At 34.7% G+C, this 14,932-nt stretch overlaps 1 protein-coding gene across 2 annotated transcripts in view; it reads left to right on the top strand.

The window, feature by feature from the left end:
- The window catches only part of NEGR1 (neuronal growth regulator 1), a 908,360-nt gene that overhangs the window by 363,318 nt on the left and 530,110 nt on the right, over positions 1–14,932 (top strand). For both annotated transcript variants that reach the window (XM_054541955.2, NM_001133577.1), the window contains 1 exon segment: positions 1,952–2,184. In XM_054541955.2, coding sequence (XP_054397930.1) covers positions 1,952–2,184 — 233 coding nt within the window.

The raw sequence follows: 14,932 nt of genomic DNA on the forward strand, positions 1-14,932 counted from the left end.
TAATTACATCATTAAAGGGGTTTTATTTTCTTTATTAAATACATAAGGACAAGCTTTTCAATTAACAGTAACCTTTACGACTTCCGTTTTGGTTTCTGTAGATGGCAAAGCTGACTGCAAATTAGATTCTGCAATGTACCTTGTTCCTTACTTTTTCACCCACTGATTAGTTTCATACAGTTGACAGCAGCCAACCCTGTTGCTTTCAGCTTACAATTTTGTAGCAATCTCAAACACTGTGTTCAATCCCCCAAGGTGTTCTGTGGAAATGCTGTCAAACTATTTCTATGTATGTGTGTTTTCGTTCTGTAGCTGTGCTTTGTACTCATTTAAGAAAACCAGTCTTTAATGTGTAACAGAACATTTTCAAGATGAAACAGAATTCCAGGCCTCAGCAAAATCACTGGTATATGACCACAGCCTTCTTCTGTTCTAAAGCTTGATGTGACTGACTACTATTAAACACAATGCTGTATTTTTGAAACCTGTTACAGAATATGACTAAATAAATGGCTCCAAATTTGACCTTAAAAATCCAGTAATTGTCATTACGCTTGTCATCATCATGTGGATCCAGTTTTATTTCTCCAATTCCATCTCTCATGCCTTTTACCATATATCTCATGGTTATTTGTAGTTCCCTGAAATGCCTATTTCTCTCATGTTTACCTGGTGTTGCCCACATATAGCATCTCTGTCTAGAATGCTATATCTTATAATACTTACCTCTTTATCTCAGACATTGTCTATTTCAGAAGGCTTTTATGCTTTCAACGCCCTGAGTCAAGTAACTCTCTTTGATCTCTCATGCATCCTGTGTGTGATTTCATAAAAATATTCTCCTTTCTGTATGGTAATAATTGGTTTGCTCTTGTGTCTTCCTTGCTAGACTAAAACTTGTAGACAGCAACAGACAATACCTATTTAAATCCATAGATACCTTATAAATGTTTGCTAGCTAAATGAATGCTTTATAAAAAAGTATTGATCAATAAATTGCAAAACAAGCAACATTATTAATAAAAGTGTTATACTAGCTTTTTTATATCTAATGACTACAGCAATCAGTAAACATAGTTCATAGTTTTATCAGTGAAACATAGTTTACAGTTTCAGTGTACAAGCTTACCACTGTGCAAATGCAAGCTATTTTAAAAGTAAACCCTTATAGGCCGGGCATCGTGGCTCAAGCCTGTAATCCCAGCACTTTGGGAGGCGAAGGCAGGAGGATCGCCTGAGGTCAGGAGTTCAAGACCAGTCTGGCCAATACATTGAAACCCCGTCTCCACTATAAATACAAAAATTAGCTGGGCACGGTGGCAGCCGCTTTTAATCCCAGCTACTAGGGAGGCTGAGACAGGAGAATTGCTTGAACCCAACAGGTGGAAGTTGCAGTGAGCTAAGATTGTTCCACTGCACTGCAGCCTGGGCGACAAAGTAAGACCCTGCCTCAAATAAAGAAATAAACAAACAAATAAATAAATAAACCCACCCTTATATGATTCTATGATTTCTGCATCTGGTACATTATATTCAGTATCAGATTGGGTCAGGTCAGTCTAAATCATGACCTTTACTGCTTCTCATAATTTCAAACAAAGAAATAGGCTTTAATGCAGAAAATTATTTAAACTAATTTAACTTTATTTAGATTTGTCATCCAGACAGAATGAAAAAGACTTCTGACTAACTTTCAGTTGAAACACACACACACAAACACACACACACACACACACACTACACACTTACAAAAACTGTATGCAAGTATTGTTTCACATTTGCGTTGGGAATGGAAGATGCATCAGTATGTTCATGTTTCCTGAGTTAATGTCTGATGTTTGCATTTGATGCTGTGCTTTTATTCAGCAAAAGAAAATAACACTCAGAACAAAATAATGTTGTCTCTCATTTTTATTTTGATTAATAGTGTTGTATCTCTTGTAATTTGTAGGTGTTATTTGGAAGATGGAGCTTCAAAGGGTGCCTGGCTGAACCGGTCAAGTATTATCTTTGCGGGAGGTGATAAGTGGTCAGTGGATCCTCGAGTTTCAATTTCAACATTGAATAAAAGGGACTACAGCCTCCAGATACAGAATGTAGATGTGACAGATGATGGCCCATACACGTGTTCTGTTCAGACTCAACATACACCCAGAACAATGCAGGTGCATCTGACTGTGCAAGGTATGTATTTTCAGAACTGCTATATGGTGAAAGACTGTGCTTAGAAATGTTTAATATTTAGGTATCAAAATGACTAGGAAGCAGTTAACAATGTTGAAATATTTGTTGTCATTGAAATATTTGTTGAAGTATATTGTCTTTGATTTCAGGAATTTACATTCCTAGATATCAGAAAGTCATTAAGAGTCATACAGACAGAATGAAAAAGTTTTTTGACTGGCTTTCAGTTGAAACACACACACGTGCACACACATACACACATTTAAAAAAAAGGTATGCAAGTATTGTAGTCATTAGGAAGTGTAATGACTATTACAGGCATACAAATCCCTACTTACAAAGATAAAGAAATATCCATTAACACCATATTATGGCATTTGTAAATGATTCACCTCATATCTTCCTTTGATTCTTCCCTTCAATAAATCTTTGGAGCCCATGGTTGATACATTACATGTTTGAAACCTACAATAGATACATGTAAATATTAGAACTTTTTGAAATATGCATAGTAACTCTTTAAATGCAGTCCTCCAAGCATTCAAATACTCTGTCTCAATCCAACCTCTGTTTACTTTGATTCAAGTCACAATGAAAAGTAGCAGACTTCTAGGATTCCTTTATTTAAATATAGAGTAATTGAGAAAATATGTACACAATGGTTTATATTTGATTTACTTTCAGTAGATCATAAATCATGCTAGCTAACTTTCAATCTCCAGATACAAACAGAATCATCAAATTATTTTATTTCTCTTGCATACTAAAGTATAAGGGCATAAGTCCCCTAAAATACAAATGGTTTTCAAGAAAAATGTAATTATTATGCTAGGAAAATGGAAAACATTTATTTTTTGCCCTTTTACATTATTTCTTTCTGCTTTATAAATTAATCATGTGTTGATTGTTTAGAAATATTATGCTCTGTGGAACTAAAACTGAAGTAGCCTTATTTCTAAGTAAAATTAATAACAAACTATGTGATAATGTGGTGCCAGAGCATGCACGTTTTATTCCTAATAGGAAAGTTGAGTGAGCAAGTCAGCTGTACTCTCTTTGAGTTTACCCTTCAATAAGTCAAGGCTGAAAATTAATTTAGGTGCATAGCTTAAGTCTGAAAAAGATTATTAATCTATACCCTTATTAATTGAGCTTTATTTCCTTATGTAAAGGTAAACTTGAATTCAAACACAGCTTCAATTGTTAGTACAGTAAATATTTTAACTTTGTGATAAGGTTAAACTTCTTAAACAATTAACTTTAAGGAGGAAAGTATAAATTGAAAAATAAGTCAATTAATTTCCTCAGTGATTTTTCTCTTTTTTACAGATTATTGTAGACTGTGATGATGTTCATTATTTAAAAGTGGTATATCAGAATATAATAACATCTTCACAAAAGTTCATCTTTAATCAGAGATTATTCAGGGACTCCAGAGGGTGGGAGTTAATCCACCTTCAGAAACTGACATGAGATTGTAAGACAAAACACATTTCTTATGTTATTCAAGCCTAATCCTGTTCTCTTGTTCAGTTCTCTGCCCTTTGACTTGAGTTTCTAGCTCAAAGACTCTAAAAGATTTTCATTATGTGAAAAAATAAAGTATACTTGAACAATAATATGTTCGAGTTACTTAAGACACAGACATTTTGCTTGTACATTTTAAACTTGTAGGTTTAAATGATATATTTCTGAAGAATAAATATATCCCATTTTCCTTTTTCCATTCTCTCTTGTTCCATATTAGGTCTATATTTGAAATACCCACACTATCGGTATTTAAGACCAGCCTAGGTACATGTTTAATTCTCATAGGATTTTTTAAATAACTTTATATTACATAAGTTGTTTAATATTGTTCACGTTTTTAAAACTGCTACATGTCTTACTATAGTACTCTTTTTTGCTGGTCATTAGACGATGGCGAACTTTTGAGCAGTTACGAATGTACTTATTGAATGTTCCTTCAGTATAATATTTTATTCCTCTAGAAAAAGAAAAATCCATGTTACTATTTTGAAAGTATAAGATTGGATAAAATTAAAAGCTAAGAATTTTACAGTATTTATGAACATAATTACTTATTAGAAGTTGATTGACATGTAGGCGGTTTTCAAATTACATTAATAAAGTTCAGGGAATACATTAATAGGCTTGTCAGTCAATTCAAGTACTAAATAAATGTCACAAAAAGTCAACCCCACTTAAGCTACATTTCTTCTCAATGAACAAAAGTAAACTGATGGGTACACCTCTTCAGTCCCTAAATTTGTTAGATTGTCTGATGCCCAGGGGTATCAGCATAGTTTTGAAGCATATGCTCTTTGCCTAACAATCTGACAATCCTTCATTCACCAAGATAAAGAAGCTTAGCAACTGAGGGAAGACTGGATTAATCACTGATGTCAAACATACATTGGCTGGTAAAAACAAAGCTCATCTTCAATTGTTGCACGTACTCCAGGGAACTATTTTTTTAAATCATTTTGAAAAGGGATAAAAAGGGGATATATTGTCCACACAGACACTATGTTTAAGAAATTTATTAGTGCTACTGATTTCTTAGAGCTATTAATATAAATAAATGGAGCAATGGAGGAGGAAAAACACTAAAATAGGAAAACCTGGATTCTAATCTGGAATTGTCCTGCGTAAAATAGGCAATTCTTAAGTCTCTCTGAACTCTGGCTTTCTTATTTCAAAAGAGACATAAGACAAGAAGATCTTTAAGGTCCACACCAGTCAAAAAAAGACAAATGATAAAAACAAACAAAAACAAAACAAATAAAAAAACCCCCCAAAATCCCACTTCAATTATTTGCTTTGACTTAATAGGAAAAAATGTTTAAGTTAAAAAAGAAAAATATTTTATAACTTTTATTGAACACCATGCAAACTAATGTTTACATATAGCTCCTGTTACTACTTACTCCACAAGTACATTTCATTTCTCTTTATATTTTTTCTTTATCCAATGGAGCTGAGTAACCTATGTATTTATGAAATTTGGAGAATGTGATAATTTGGAGCCTGGCTTTAAAAGGGTGGAAACTGGCTAATAGACTTAATAATAAAATAAATTTTTTCATTACCTATATATAACATGGTTTTGATAAATCAAATGACCTATTATTCACTGTTTTGAACTATGTGATATATTTACTAAGAACTCATTTCTTTGTTTATAAGTATAAAAGTGTGTGAGGCTGGAGGACTTGTTATGAAGCAAGAGCTCCTTATTAAAATACTGTAATGTTGAGAAACATGAAATATAGACACTGCCCATTTGAATATATGTCAGGAATTGTGCTATGGTTAGAATGTGTCCCCCAAAGTTCATGTGTCGGAAAATTAATCTTGAAAGGAACAATGTTTGAGGTGCAGTCAAATAAAAGCTGGTTATTCATTCATGAGAGCTCTCATGAATGGGTTAATATTGCTGTCATGGGATTGGATTAGTTGTTGTGAGAGTGGGTTTGTTATAAAAGTGAGTTAGGCCCCCTCTTGCTTTCTTGTTCTTGTCCATCTGTTTTCTGCCATGGGATGATGCAGCACAAAGGCTCTTGGAAGTTGTTGGCACTATGCTCTTGGACTTCTCAGCCCCCAAAAATATGAGCCAAATAAGTTTCTGTTCATTATAAATTACCCGATCCGGGATATTCTATTATAACAACATAAAATGGACTAAGACATGGTTCCTACTTTTAGTTCTCCATGATGTTTAAAGTCTAGATTGTATAGAGCACAAATTAGACACTCATAGATAGCATGTATTAAATAAACATATTAAATGTTTACTGCTCAACTCATTCCCTTTCAAGGAAATATACTCTTAAGTTTTCTCTGGTCAGAGTAGAAGGAGATTTGACTAGCACATAACTCTATAATCAAAATAACTTCTCAAAGGTATTTAACTTCTCCAGGGTATTGTAATTTCCTTAGGGTACATAACTTACCTAGAGTATTTGTAATAGGTGGGGTGCTACACTTCCCTTATCAAGGGTGGGCTTGTTTCTCTAGAACCTGGGAGTGTAGTTAGAAGACAACATTCCGGGCCCTTTTGAGGATAGCCTCAGCTGCAGAGAGCTTCCTTGCCGAAGTTAAACCCTGCCTAGAGCAGCCAACACCCAATGACTGCTTGAGGCAAGGAGTATAAAGACCTTTTCCTTTTAGCCCAATGTAAGACAGCTTTGATGGGCCATTTTAGGTTCAGAGCTCCTCATGGGCAGCTGAGGCTATTGTCCAGACTCCGTTGCAGCTCTACTTCTTACTGTATTCAAACCCATCTCCTTCTTCTTCCATCCCCAGCAGCTGATCACAAGGATATTTCCTAATAAACATCTTGCACTCTAAACTCTATCTTGTTTGAATTCGTTTCACAAAGATCCTAAAGTATGACAATATCAGATCCATATCTCTTGCTTAGTCATTGTTTTGAGAAAGCCTTTATAAAATGAAAAGGCATTCAAACATCATTTATTATTAATATTCTATTTTATGTTAAAAGGGATTTGAAGTGGCTTATGGAGGAGTATTCAGAACACCAAGATAGATAGGAAGAACAAAATAAACACGACAACAGTAGGATGCAGTCAGAGGTGAGGTTAGATCATAAAATTTGTAATATGATTTTCATATAATTTCAGAGCATGGCAAAAAGATATTTGTAAGATTTCTGAAAGCCAATATATAGAGAGAAACAGAATCAGTTATTCATTTCATAGTTCATAGGTTAAAACTTACTTTTCTCAGTACTCTGATCCTGTTATTCAGAATAAAGTAGCATTTCTGCCATGAGCTATCTCAGAGCATCATGGTGAGGTATAAGGAACATCTCTTTGGTACACATAGCATTCATTCATAAGGCTTTTACTTATAACAGCTTTCAATATAACCTGAAGAGCAGGGGAGTAAAAAATAAATTTAAAAATAAATTCAATAAGATGCCATTCCAATAACAGGGAGATAGCTTTTTGATTACCACCTTAATCTATGAAGAAATTTTAGAACCTATCCTTCTTAGGCAAAACTCCACAAATATTATTTCTCCCACTTAGTCGTTGAATAGTAATTCAAGTGCAGATACTTCAAAGTTATACTTACCAGTGATTATCCGGAGAGCAATTACTCTATGCGGCCACAAGTATAAAGCCATATTCTCCAAAGATTAGCACATCTTTGTCTAATGTTAACATCCTTTCAATGAATACTAAGGCCTTGACAAGGTGCACACTGAAAGAGAAGGACACCACACTCTGTTCCAGTTTGAGCTGATGGAAATAAACAGCATCACAGGACATGGGCCTGCTTTTCCCAGAAGACCAAAAGAAGAAAAAAAAAAAACAAAACAGTAATGGTGAAAAAAGCATGAAAAAATACTACATACATTGGACAATTCAAGCCATTGTGCTGCAACAGTGAAAATTTCAAAATTTTCAACAAGTCAAAAAATGAAACCAAAGAAAAATTATTGCCACTAACGAAAATTTTACAGAGCTACAGATGCTGAAACAGTCATTGTCTGGATGCAATAATGGCTCATGACAAGACTCTCATATTGGATCCTAGTCTGTTTTATTCAGGATCTATTTTTACCGGTGGAGGAGATCAAGATTATACACGGGAACCCAATCTTGGACATGCTCTAAAACACAAAGAAATGGACAAAGATTCAAACCACATGCTGTTAATATTTTTAGCAGGGAAACAATAATAAACCATATGAAATAAAAATGGCTTACTAACCGTTATGTACCGTTACCCTACCCAAAATATCTTTATCTTTAAGGAATGCACCTTCATACTTACAAAACTTAATCTTAGATAAATGAAAAAAGATAACTTGTTAGTGGAGCTACTACCAGTAAAAACTAGGAGTGGGTCTCCCAAAATTGTCCATGTTTTTTTTGTACATTATTTATAGCTTCTTTATATAAATAACTAGATAACAAAGCTACATTTCTAAGAACATATATGATAAATACATGTTATCTGCTTGTAAGAAAATGCTTATTATTTGCTCTCTATAATTTGGCTAAAAGTGATCTCAAATATTTAAGATAAACATTACATGGATAGGGGTGTACATACTCCTTCTCATTCCCTTTTCAGGGGATTCCGACCTGTTCTACCATAAATCATTATTTACTTACCCCATTTACATTATAGTGCAGGTCCAAGGGAAGACTAATTATACTGAGCTCAGGCAGACTAATCAATACCTGACTACTGATCACAGGGTGAAAGACCAAGTAAGTTCAATTACTGATAACAATAAGACTGTATTAGTCCCTACAAATTTTCCCCACAATGAAGTAGTAACGATGGAACTAGGCCTAAGAACATTGCATTGCTTTTTTCTATTTCTATTGATCTGAAATGTCCAGTTTTGCAATTTATGAAGACAGGATCTTATTAGCATTTTGGAAGATATGCCTCATTAGTTAACAGGACGATCATTTTATATATATATATAAAACAGTGAGATACTGTCTCACGAAAAAAATATATATAGGTATATATATACACACATATGTATATATATGTGTATAGGTGTGTATATATGTGTGTATATATAAATATATATACACATACATATACATATGTATACATATGTATACATATATACACATATGTATATATATACATATGTGTATATATATATATATTTATTATATATATGTGTGTGTATATATATATTTTTTTTCCTGAGACAGCATCTCACTCTGTGTCCAGGCTGGAGTGTAGTGGCTCAGTCTTGGCCTACTGCAGCCTCAACCTCCCTGGCCTCAGGTGATCCTCCCACCTCAGCCTCTCATGTAGCTGGGACTACAGCTGTATACCACTCTGCCTGGCTTTTTTTTTTTTTTTTTTTTTTTTTTTTAGCGATTGGGTCTTGCCATGTTGCCCATGCTGGTCTCAAACGCCTGGGCTCAGGTGATCTACCCACCTCGGCCAGCCTCCCAAAGTGCTGGGATTACCGACATGAGCCCCTACGCCTGGCCAGGACTATCATTATATTCCCCGGGTACTTTATCCAGTAGGAAATATTTAATCTGTTGAACTATATGAAGCAATATTATTGACGTCTAGAGAGACAATGATCTGATATCTAAACAATTTAGAATAGTTATGCCTAATTTGGGAAACTTGGGAAAAATAAGTTTTTCAGGTGTCATTCGTGATCTTAGACTTTAGCAAGATTATTTCCACAAATATACCTTCACAGACAAATTCAGAATCAAGGTTGTTTTCCCAAATGTACCTTCACAGACAAATTCAGATCTAAGATTATTTTCCCAAATATACCTTCACAGACAAATTTAGATGCAAGATTATTTCCCCAAATATACCTTGACAGAAAAACTCAGGTTCACCATCTGTGCTTCTGTGGGGTAGGCTTTTTTAGGCAAGGAAATCTTGCATAACAATTAAAAAATTAATGCATTTTTCAGGTGGACATTTTCAGCTTTCTTTTCACACAATCCCTTCTGGCTAGAATTGCTATGGTTACATGGCAGGATATATCAGACCAGATTCTAGGAATTCATTATCTCACTTTTCTGTGAATATATTGACATTCATTAGGTTATGGGTTTAGCTACTATGATTTATAAGATATAAGGTGAATTGAGCTACTTTTAGTAAAATTCTTGTTTGAATACAAGCTTGTCTTCCAGAATACACATTTTTTTCTTCTAAATATTCTAATATTCAGAATTATTGAACATTACTTTTCTACAGTTGGGAATAAAGAAGTAGCAGAAAGAGAAGGTAGATTTCAGTAAATAGTATTTTACTTCCAAAAGATTTCCTATGTAAATATATAGATCGTATTTTCCTAAGCAAAATTATCACATGAAGTTTTATATATTGCCTAATGTAAGGTCTGATATTAGAACAATACTGTACATCAAAACTGTGCCAAAATCCATAATGCCCTTCTTACTCTACACAAAGGGAATTACTAAGTTGATAATATTATCTTATGCATTTTCAATTTGTTGTTATTTGCCAATGAAAGACAAGTAGGGAAGAGCAAAAAAAAAAAAAATCATATCGATAGCCACCACACATTGTCGGCTTCCATCTGAGTCATCTCTTTTTTTTTTCCTATAGAAGGAACTTTGTGAGTTCATAGCAGAAAGGAGGAGCACTATTGGAATTTAAATAAGCATCTTTGCTAACTAGGAAATTATACCAGCAAGGAAGATTCTACTTCAGTGTCTTGGATCTACTCATGAGATGAATAATATGTTGAGAGGGTGGTAGAAGAGGGCCAAAAATCAAATATTTATACAGCTTGTGGTCAGTGTTGATGAGGAGAAATGTTGCCCTACTTTATCCTTTTTTTTTTTTTTTCAAGTTTTAAGCTTGAATCAGAATGGCAAGTATTCCATAAAAACATATCTGGGAATAGGATATATAAGAAAGAAGAAGAATATTATATATTATTCATTTGGAGACTAAGGCAGTATTTCTGTTTTTGATAACACACAGTCTAAAATTACAATTTGAAAATAATTTAAAGTAATTATCCCTTTAAGCAAGATTTGCTGCCTTTAAAAGTCCCTTTAATGATTAATGGATATTTCTTACAATTCCTGAAGCACAGAGTTTGATAAGTATGTCAGAGCTCAGCAGACTGATCACATTTTCATGTTCTTGGTAGTAATTCTTAGTTTTGCATGTGAAATCTGTATTGGAAAGTGGTTATATTTGTTGCCTATCTTGGAGTATATTCATTTTCTCTTAAAAAAACAAAATAACTGTGTAAGTAATACATGTCAAATCCCAGTGCAATGTACACTATCACTACCAAAATCTCTCTATAAATAAAAGATTACTAACCTCTAGCTGGCACATTTATTTTAAGAAACACTGCAAATAAAACCTATGTCTGGTGAAATAACTTATCTTCTTGCAGTCATTTTAATGGGATTTGATCTATGAAATAATTTTTCTTTTTTTTTTTCCCAAATCATGTATATAATTAAGATATCACTATAAAGGCAATTAGGAATTTACTGTTGTCATTAGTTAAATGCCAACTGACAATACTGCTTGTAACCTTTATGTAAAGCAAAGATAACATTTTGCAGGAGAAAATTTGAATCTGCTAATATTGTTTACTATATGATCTGTAGTAGAAAAATAAGGATTAATCATATGTAGCACCAACAGGAAAATGGACACAATTAAAACTGGTGGCAAAGCTTAGTTTGCAGAATTAGAGTGAGGCTATGTTCCATTATCTCTCTTCCCCATACTTCACCACCCATCCCTTCAGCATCTTCTGGTTAGTAATCTAGCAAGAGGTTAGAAGTAGAAAGACTCGGGGAAAAAGGGACCATGCACCTGCACTAAGTTGTCAGTTTTCTAGCCCGCATTGGCAGGTTTGCATTTAGACAAGTGGCCCTTAAACAGTTTGTGGTCATGAACCCATTTGAAAATCTGATGAATTTGTAGACCCCTTCTCTGGAAAAATACACATACCTTTAGCATACTTCTTTACATGAGCACAGGCTTATGAACACCCTAAATCTATTTGTGGACTCCAAGTAAGATCTCAAGTCAACTTATTGAGCGTGATGACTAGGTCTTATTTTATTTTATTTTATTTTTTGACTCTCAACCAGGATGGTGTCTGACAAATGTTAGAAATTCAGTAGAGTTTTATTGTTTTTATAAATGCACATATTTCTTTCTGCCTAGCTTCATGCCAATCGTTTTGCTTAAGCTGTGACTTAGTATGTTGATGCTATCTTTAGGACATAAGACCGTGAATGCTGACATAATAAGAAAAAAAAAGGATTAGTTAGACATTCATGACTTAGATTGCTTATTTTTATTTGAGGCCAAAACCTTCTTATTCTCTATAATTTCCATATTTTCACAAGTGTAGAATAGTGAATGTGTGTTGTAGTAAAAAGTAACAAATAAGACACCAGCATTCTACAAAATATATTCTACCCTAGCAATGTTATTTTGAGAAAAAATATACTTTACATGGGACAGAGTTAGCTACAAAGACTGTAGCCAAACGTTTCTAATGCCAAACCCAAACAAGAGTTTAACATTTAAAAAAAGCCAACAGTTACACAATTAAAATTTTATCTCAGGTTTTTGCTCATTCTTTTAGGTTTTGACTTGAACAAATGGGTGGATGGACACTTTTTTAAATGAGATATTGAAGACTTGAGGAAGGACAGATTTTGCAGCTATTTATTAGTGCAGAATAAAGTGAGATGTGTTGTTATTCACTCTGCTTAAGACTTGTTCATTTTAAGTGAGCCCATTTTAAAAGAGCAGGCAGGATGACTTCAGTTTATGTCAATAAAGACTTATGAAGTCTCACTTTAATTCAATACTAACTATGTGCAAATAACTTTGCTAAATGGTGCACATACATTCATTCATTACCCCTTGTGGTAGGCCGAATTATACAGTCTCCAAATATGACTACATCCTCATCTACAGAAACAATGAATTTGTTAGGTTAAGTGGCAAGGAAAAATGTAATCTGATCTTAAGACAGGGCTAGCCTGTAATCCCAGCACTTTGGAAGAACGAAGCAGGAGGATCACTTGAGACCATCCTGGATAACACAGGGAGACCCTATTTCTACATTTTTTTTTTTTAAATAGCTGCTGTTGTCCCAGCTGCTTTGGAGGCTGAGAGGATTGCTTGGGCACAAAGGGTGGAGGCTATAGTGAGTGGTGATCGTGCCACTGCACTCCAGCCTGGGTGACAGAACGAGACCCTGCCACAAAAAAAAAAAAAAAAAAGTGCCTATTAACTTAGATTATCCAGTCAGGCCCAGTGAAATCACATGGGCCCTTAAAAGTGGAAGAGGAAGGCAAAAGAATTTTCAGAGGGAGCTGACTACTGATGTAGGCCAGATTGATGTGCTAAAGAAGGACTCAACCTACAATGGCTGGATTTAATGATAGAGGAAGGGGACCCTGAGCCAAGGAATATGGATAGACTTTAGAAGCCAGGAAAGTCAAGGAAATGAAATCTCCTCTAGAAACTCCAGAAGGGAATTCAGCCCTGCCAACACCTCGAGTATAGCTGAGTGAGATATGTCTACCCTAACAGACATGTAAGATACACTTGTGTTGTTTTAAGCCACTAAATTTGTGATAATTTGTTATGGCAGCCAATAGGAAAACTAATACACTCCCCATGCACATTCACACATATACACACTCTAAAATAAAGGTACCTTTATATCCATCTAGAATAAGTTTCTTAACCTCAGTACTATTGACATTTTGGCCATGTGAGTGTGTGTGTGTGTGTGTGTGTGTGTGTGTGAGAGAGAGAGAGAGAGAGAGTGCGTGTATCGCTGTCCAAGTGTAAGATACCCTGGCCTCAACATATGGACACTAGCAGCATTCCCTGCTTGTGACACTTAAATGTCTACTGGGGTGAAAATCACCCCTGGTTGAGAACCACTGATGGAATAGAAGACAAATGCTTTAATTTTCAAATGCATGGCAGGTTGTGAAAAGCTCCATGAAAATATGGATCATATCTATCTTACTGACCTAACCTGAGTGAGTAGAACAGGGGCTGCATATAAAAGGGCAGGAAATAAATATTTAATGGATGATAGAATGAAGGAGTGAAGTCTCTTAGAGTATAAACCAGCCAATGACCAGAGAAAATTCTTCTGTATTTTTTCTCTCTGGTCTATTTCCCCTGTTGACACTAGTAAAGATCAGTATTCTTTCTCCTAAGTAGTTTAGCATGGCATAAGTATTAGATTGACCTCAAGTCATATTCACTTTTAATATTTATAAAGTGTGTGAACTTGGTCAAGTGTCTTCATCTATTTAACACTCACCTCCATCCTCTGAGAAGTAAAAAGTAATCCCCAGCTCTCTGGTTTGCTATAAAAATCTACAAAACAATTAGATATATATTTCTTGAAGTGTCCGACTCAGAGTAGATATTCAATCTGAGTTATAATCTTTCTTTTTCCAAAGAGCTAATAGTGTACATATAGGTCCTTTCTTCTTTCTCCTTTTGAATTAGCATGCAATTGATATTGCTTTCACTGATTCCAAGTGATCTTTACTAAGAATTTAGACAACAAAGTTAGACTGTAAAATATCAATAAATTAATTACCTTTCTCATGGAGAAATTTTATGTGAGAAGGATATAATAAATTTAAACCAATGTTAAGGTTTTGAACATAATTCAAAATAGTCTTATATTTTTTGGAAAATTTCTACCTAAAATTAATGGAAAGATATTATGCACTCATTTTTGCCTATTTGATCTCAAAATTATTCTCTGCACCTCTCTTGCTATGCTCTATGTCACCCCCACACCAGAAGGTGCATTCCCAGCCTACTATGTTTTTTGGTTTCTGGCAGGGTTCACTCAATGGGAGATACTGGCAAGAGAGTGATTGTAGACTGGAGGAAGAGAGAAATCAGGCTATTTTCCTCTCTTATTGTCACAGGTGGTGTCTCCTGCAAAGCCTTTTATTTCCTTGGCTCCAGGTTCAGCTGGACAGCCCATCCTCCTATTGGCACAGCTCGCACTGGGAAACCCCATGTCATGGGCCTAGCTGCTATTGAACAGTCCTGACCTGTGGGCTCTGGCAATGAGACCTGCCTACAAAAGTATTAGCGGCTGCTTCTTGTTACAGATCTCTGAGGTTCTCCCCTTCATATGCTCTGGCTTCTTAGACTTTCATCACGTATGTAAAAACTTCTCTGTATTAGACCATCC

This window comes from Pongo abelii, chromosome 1 (assembly GCF_028885655.2).
Source record: "Pongo abelii isolate AG06213 chromosome 1, NHGRI_mPonAbe1-v2.0_pri, whole genome shotgun sequence".
Taxonomy (NCBI): domain Eukaryota; kingdom Metazoa; phylum Chordata; class Mammalia; order Primates; family Hominidae; genus Pongo; species Pongo abelii.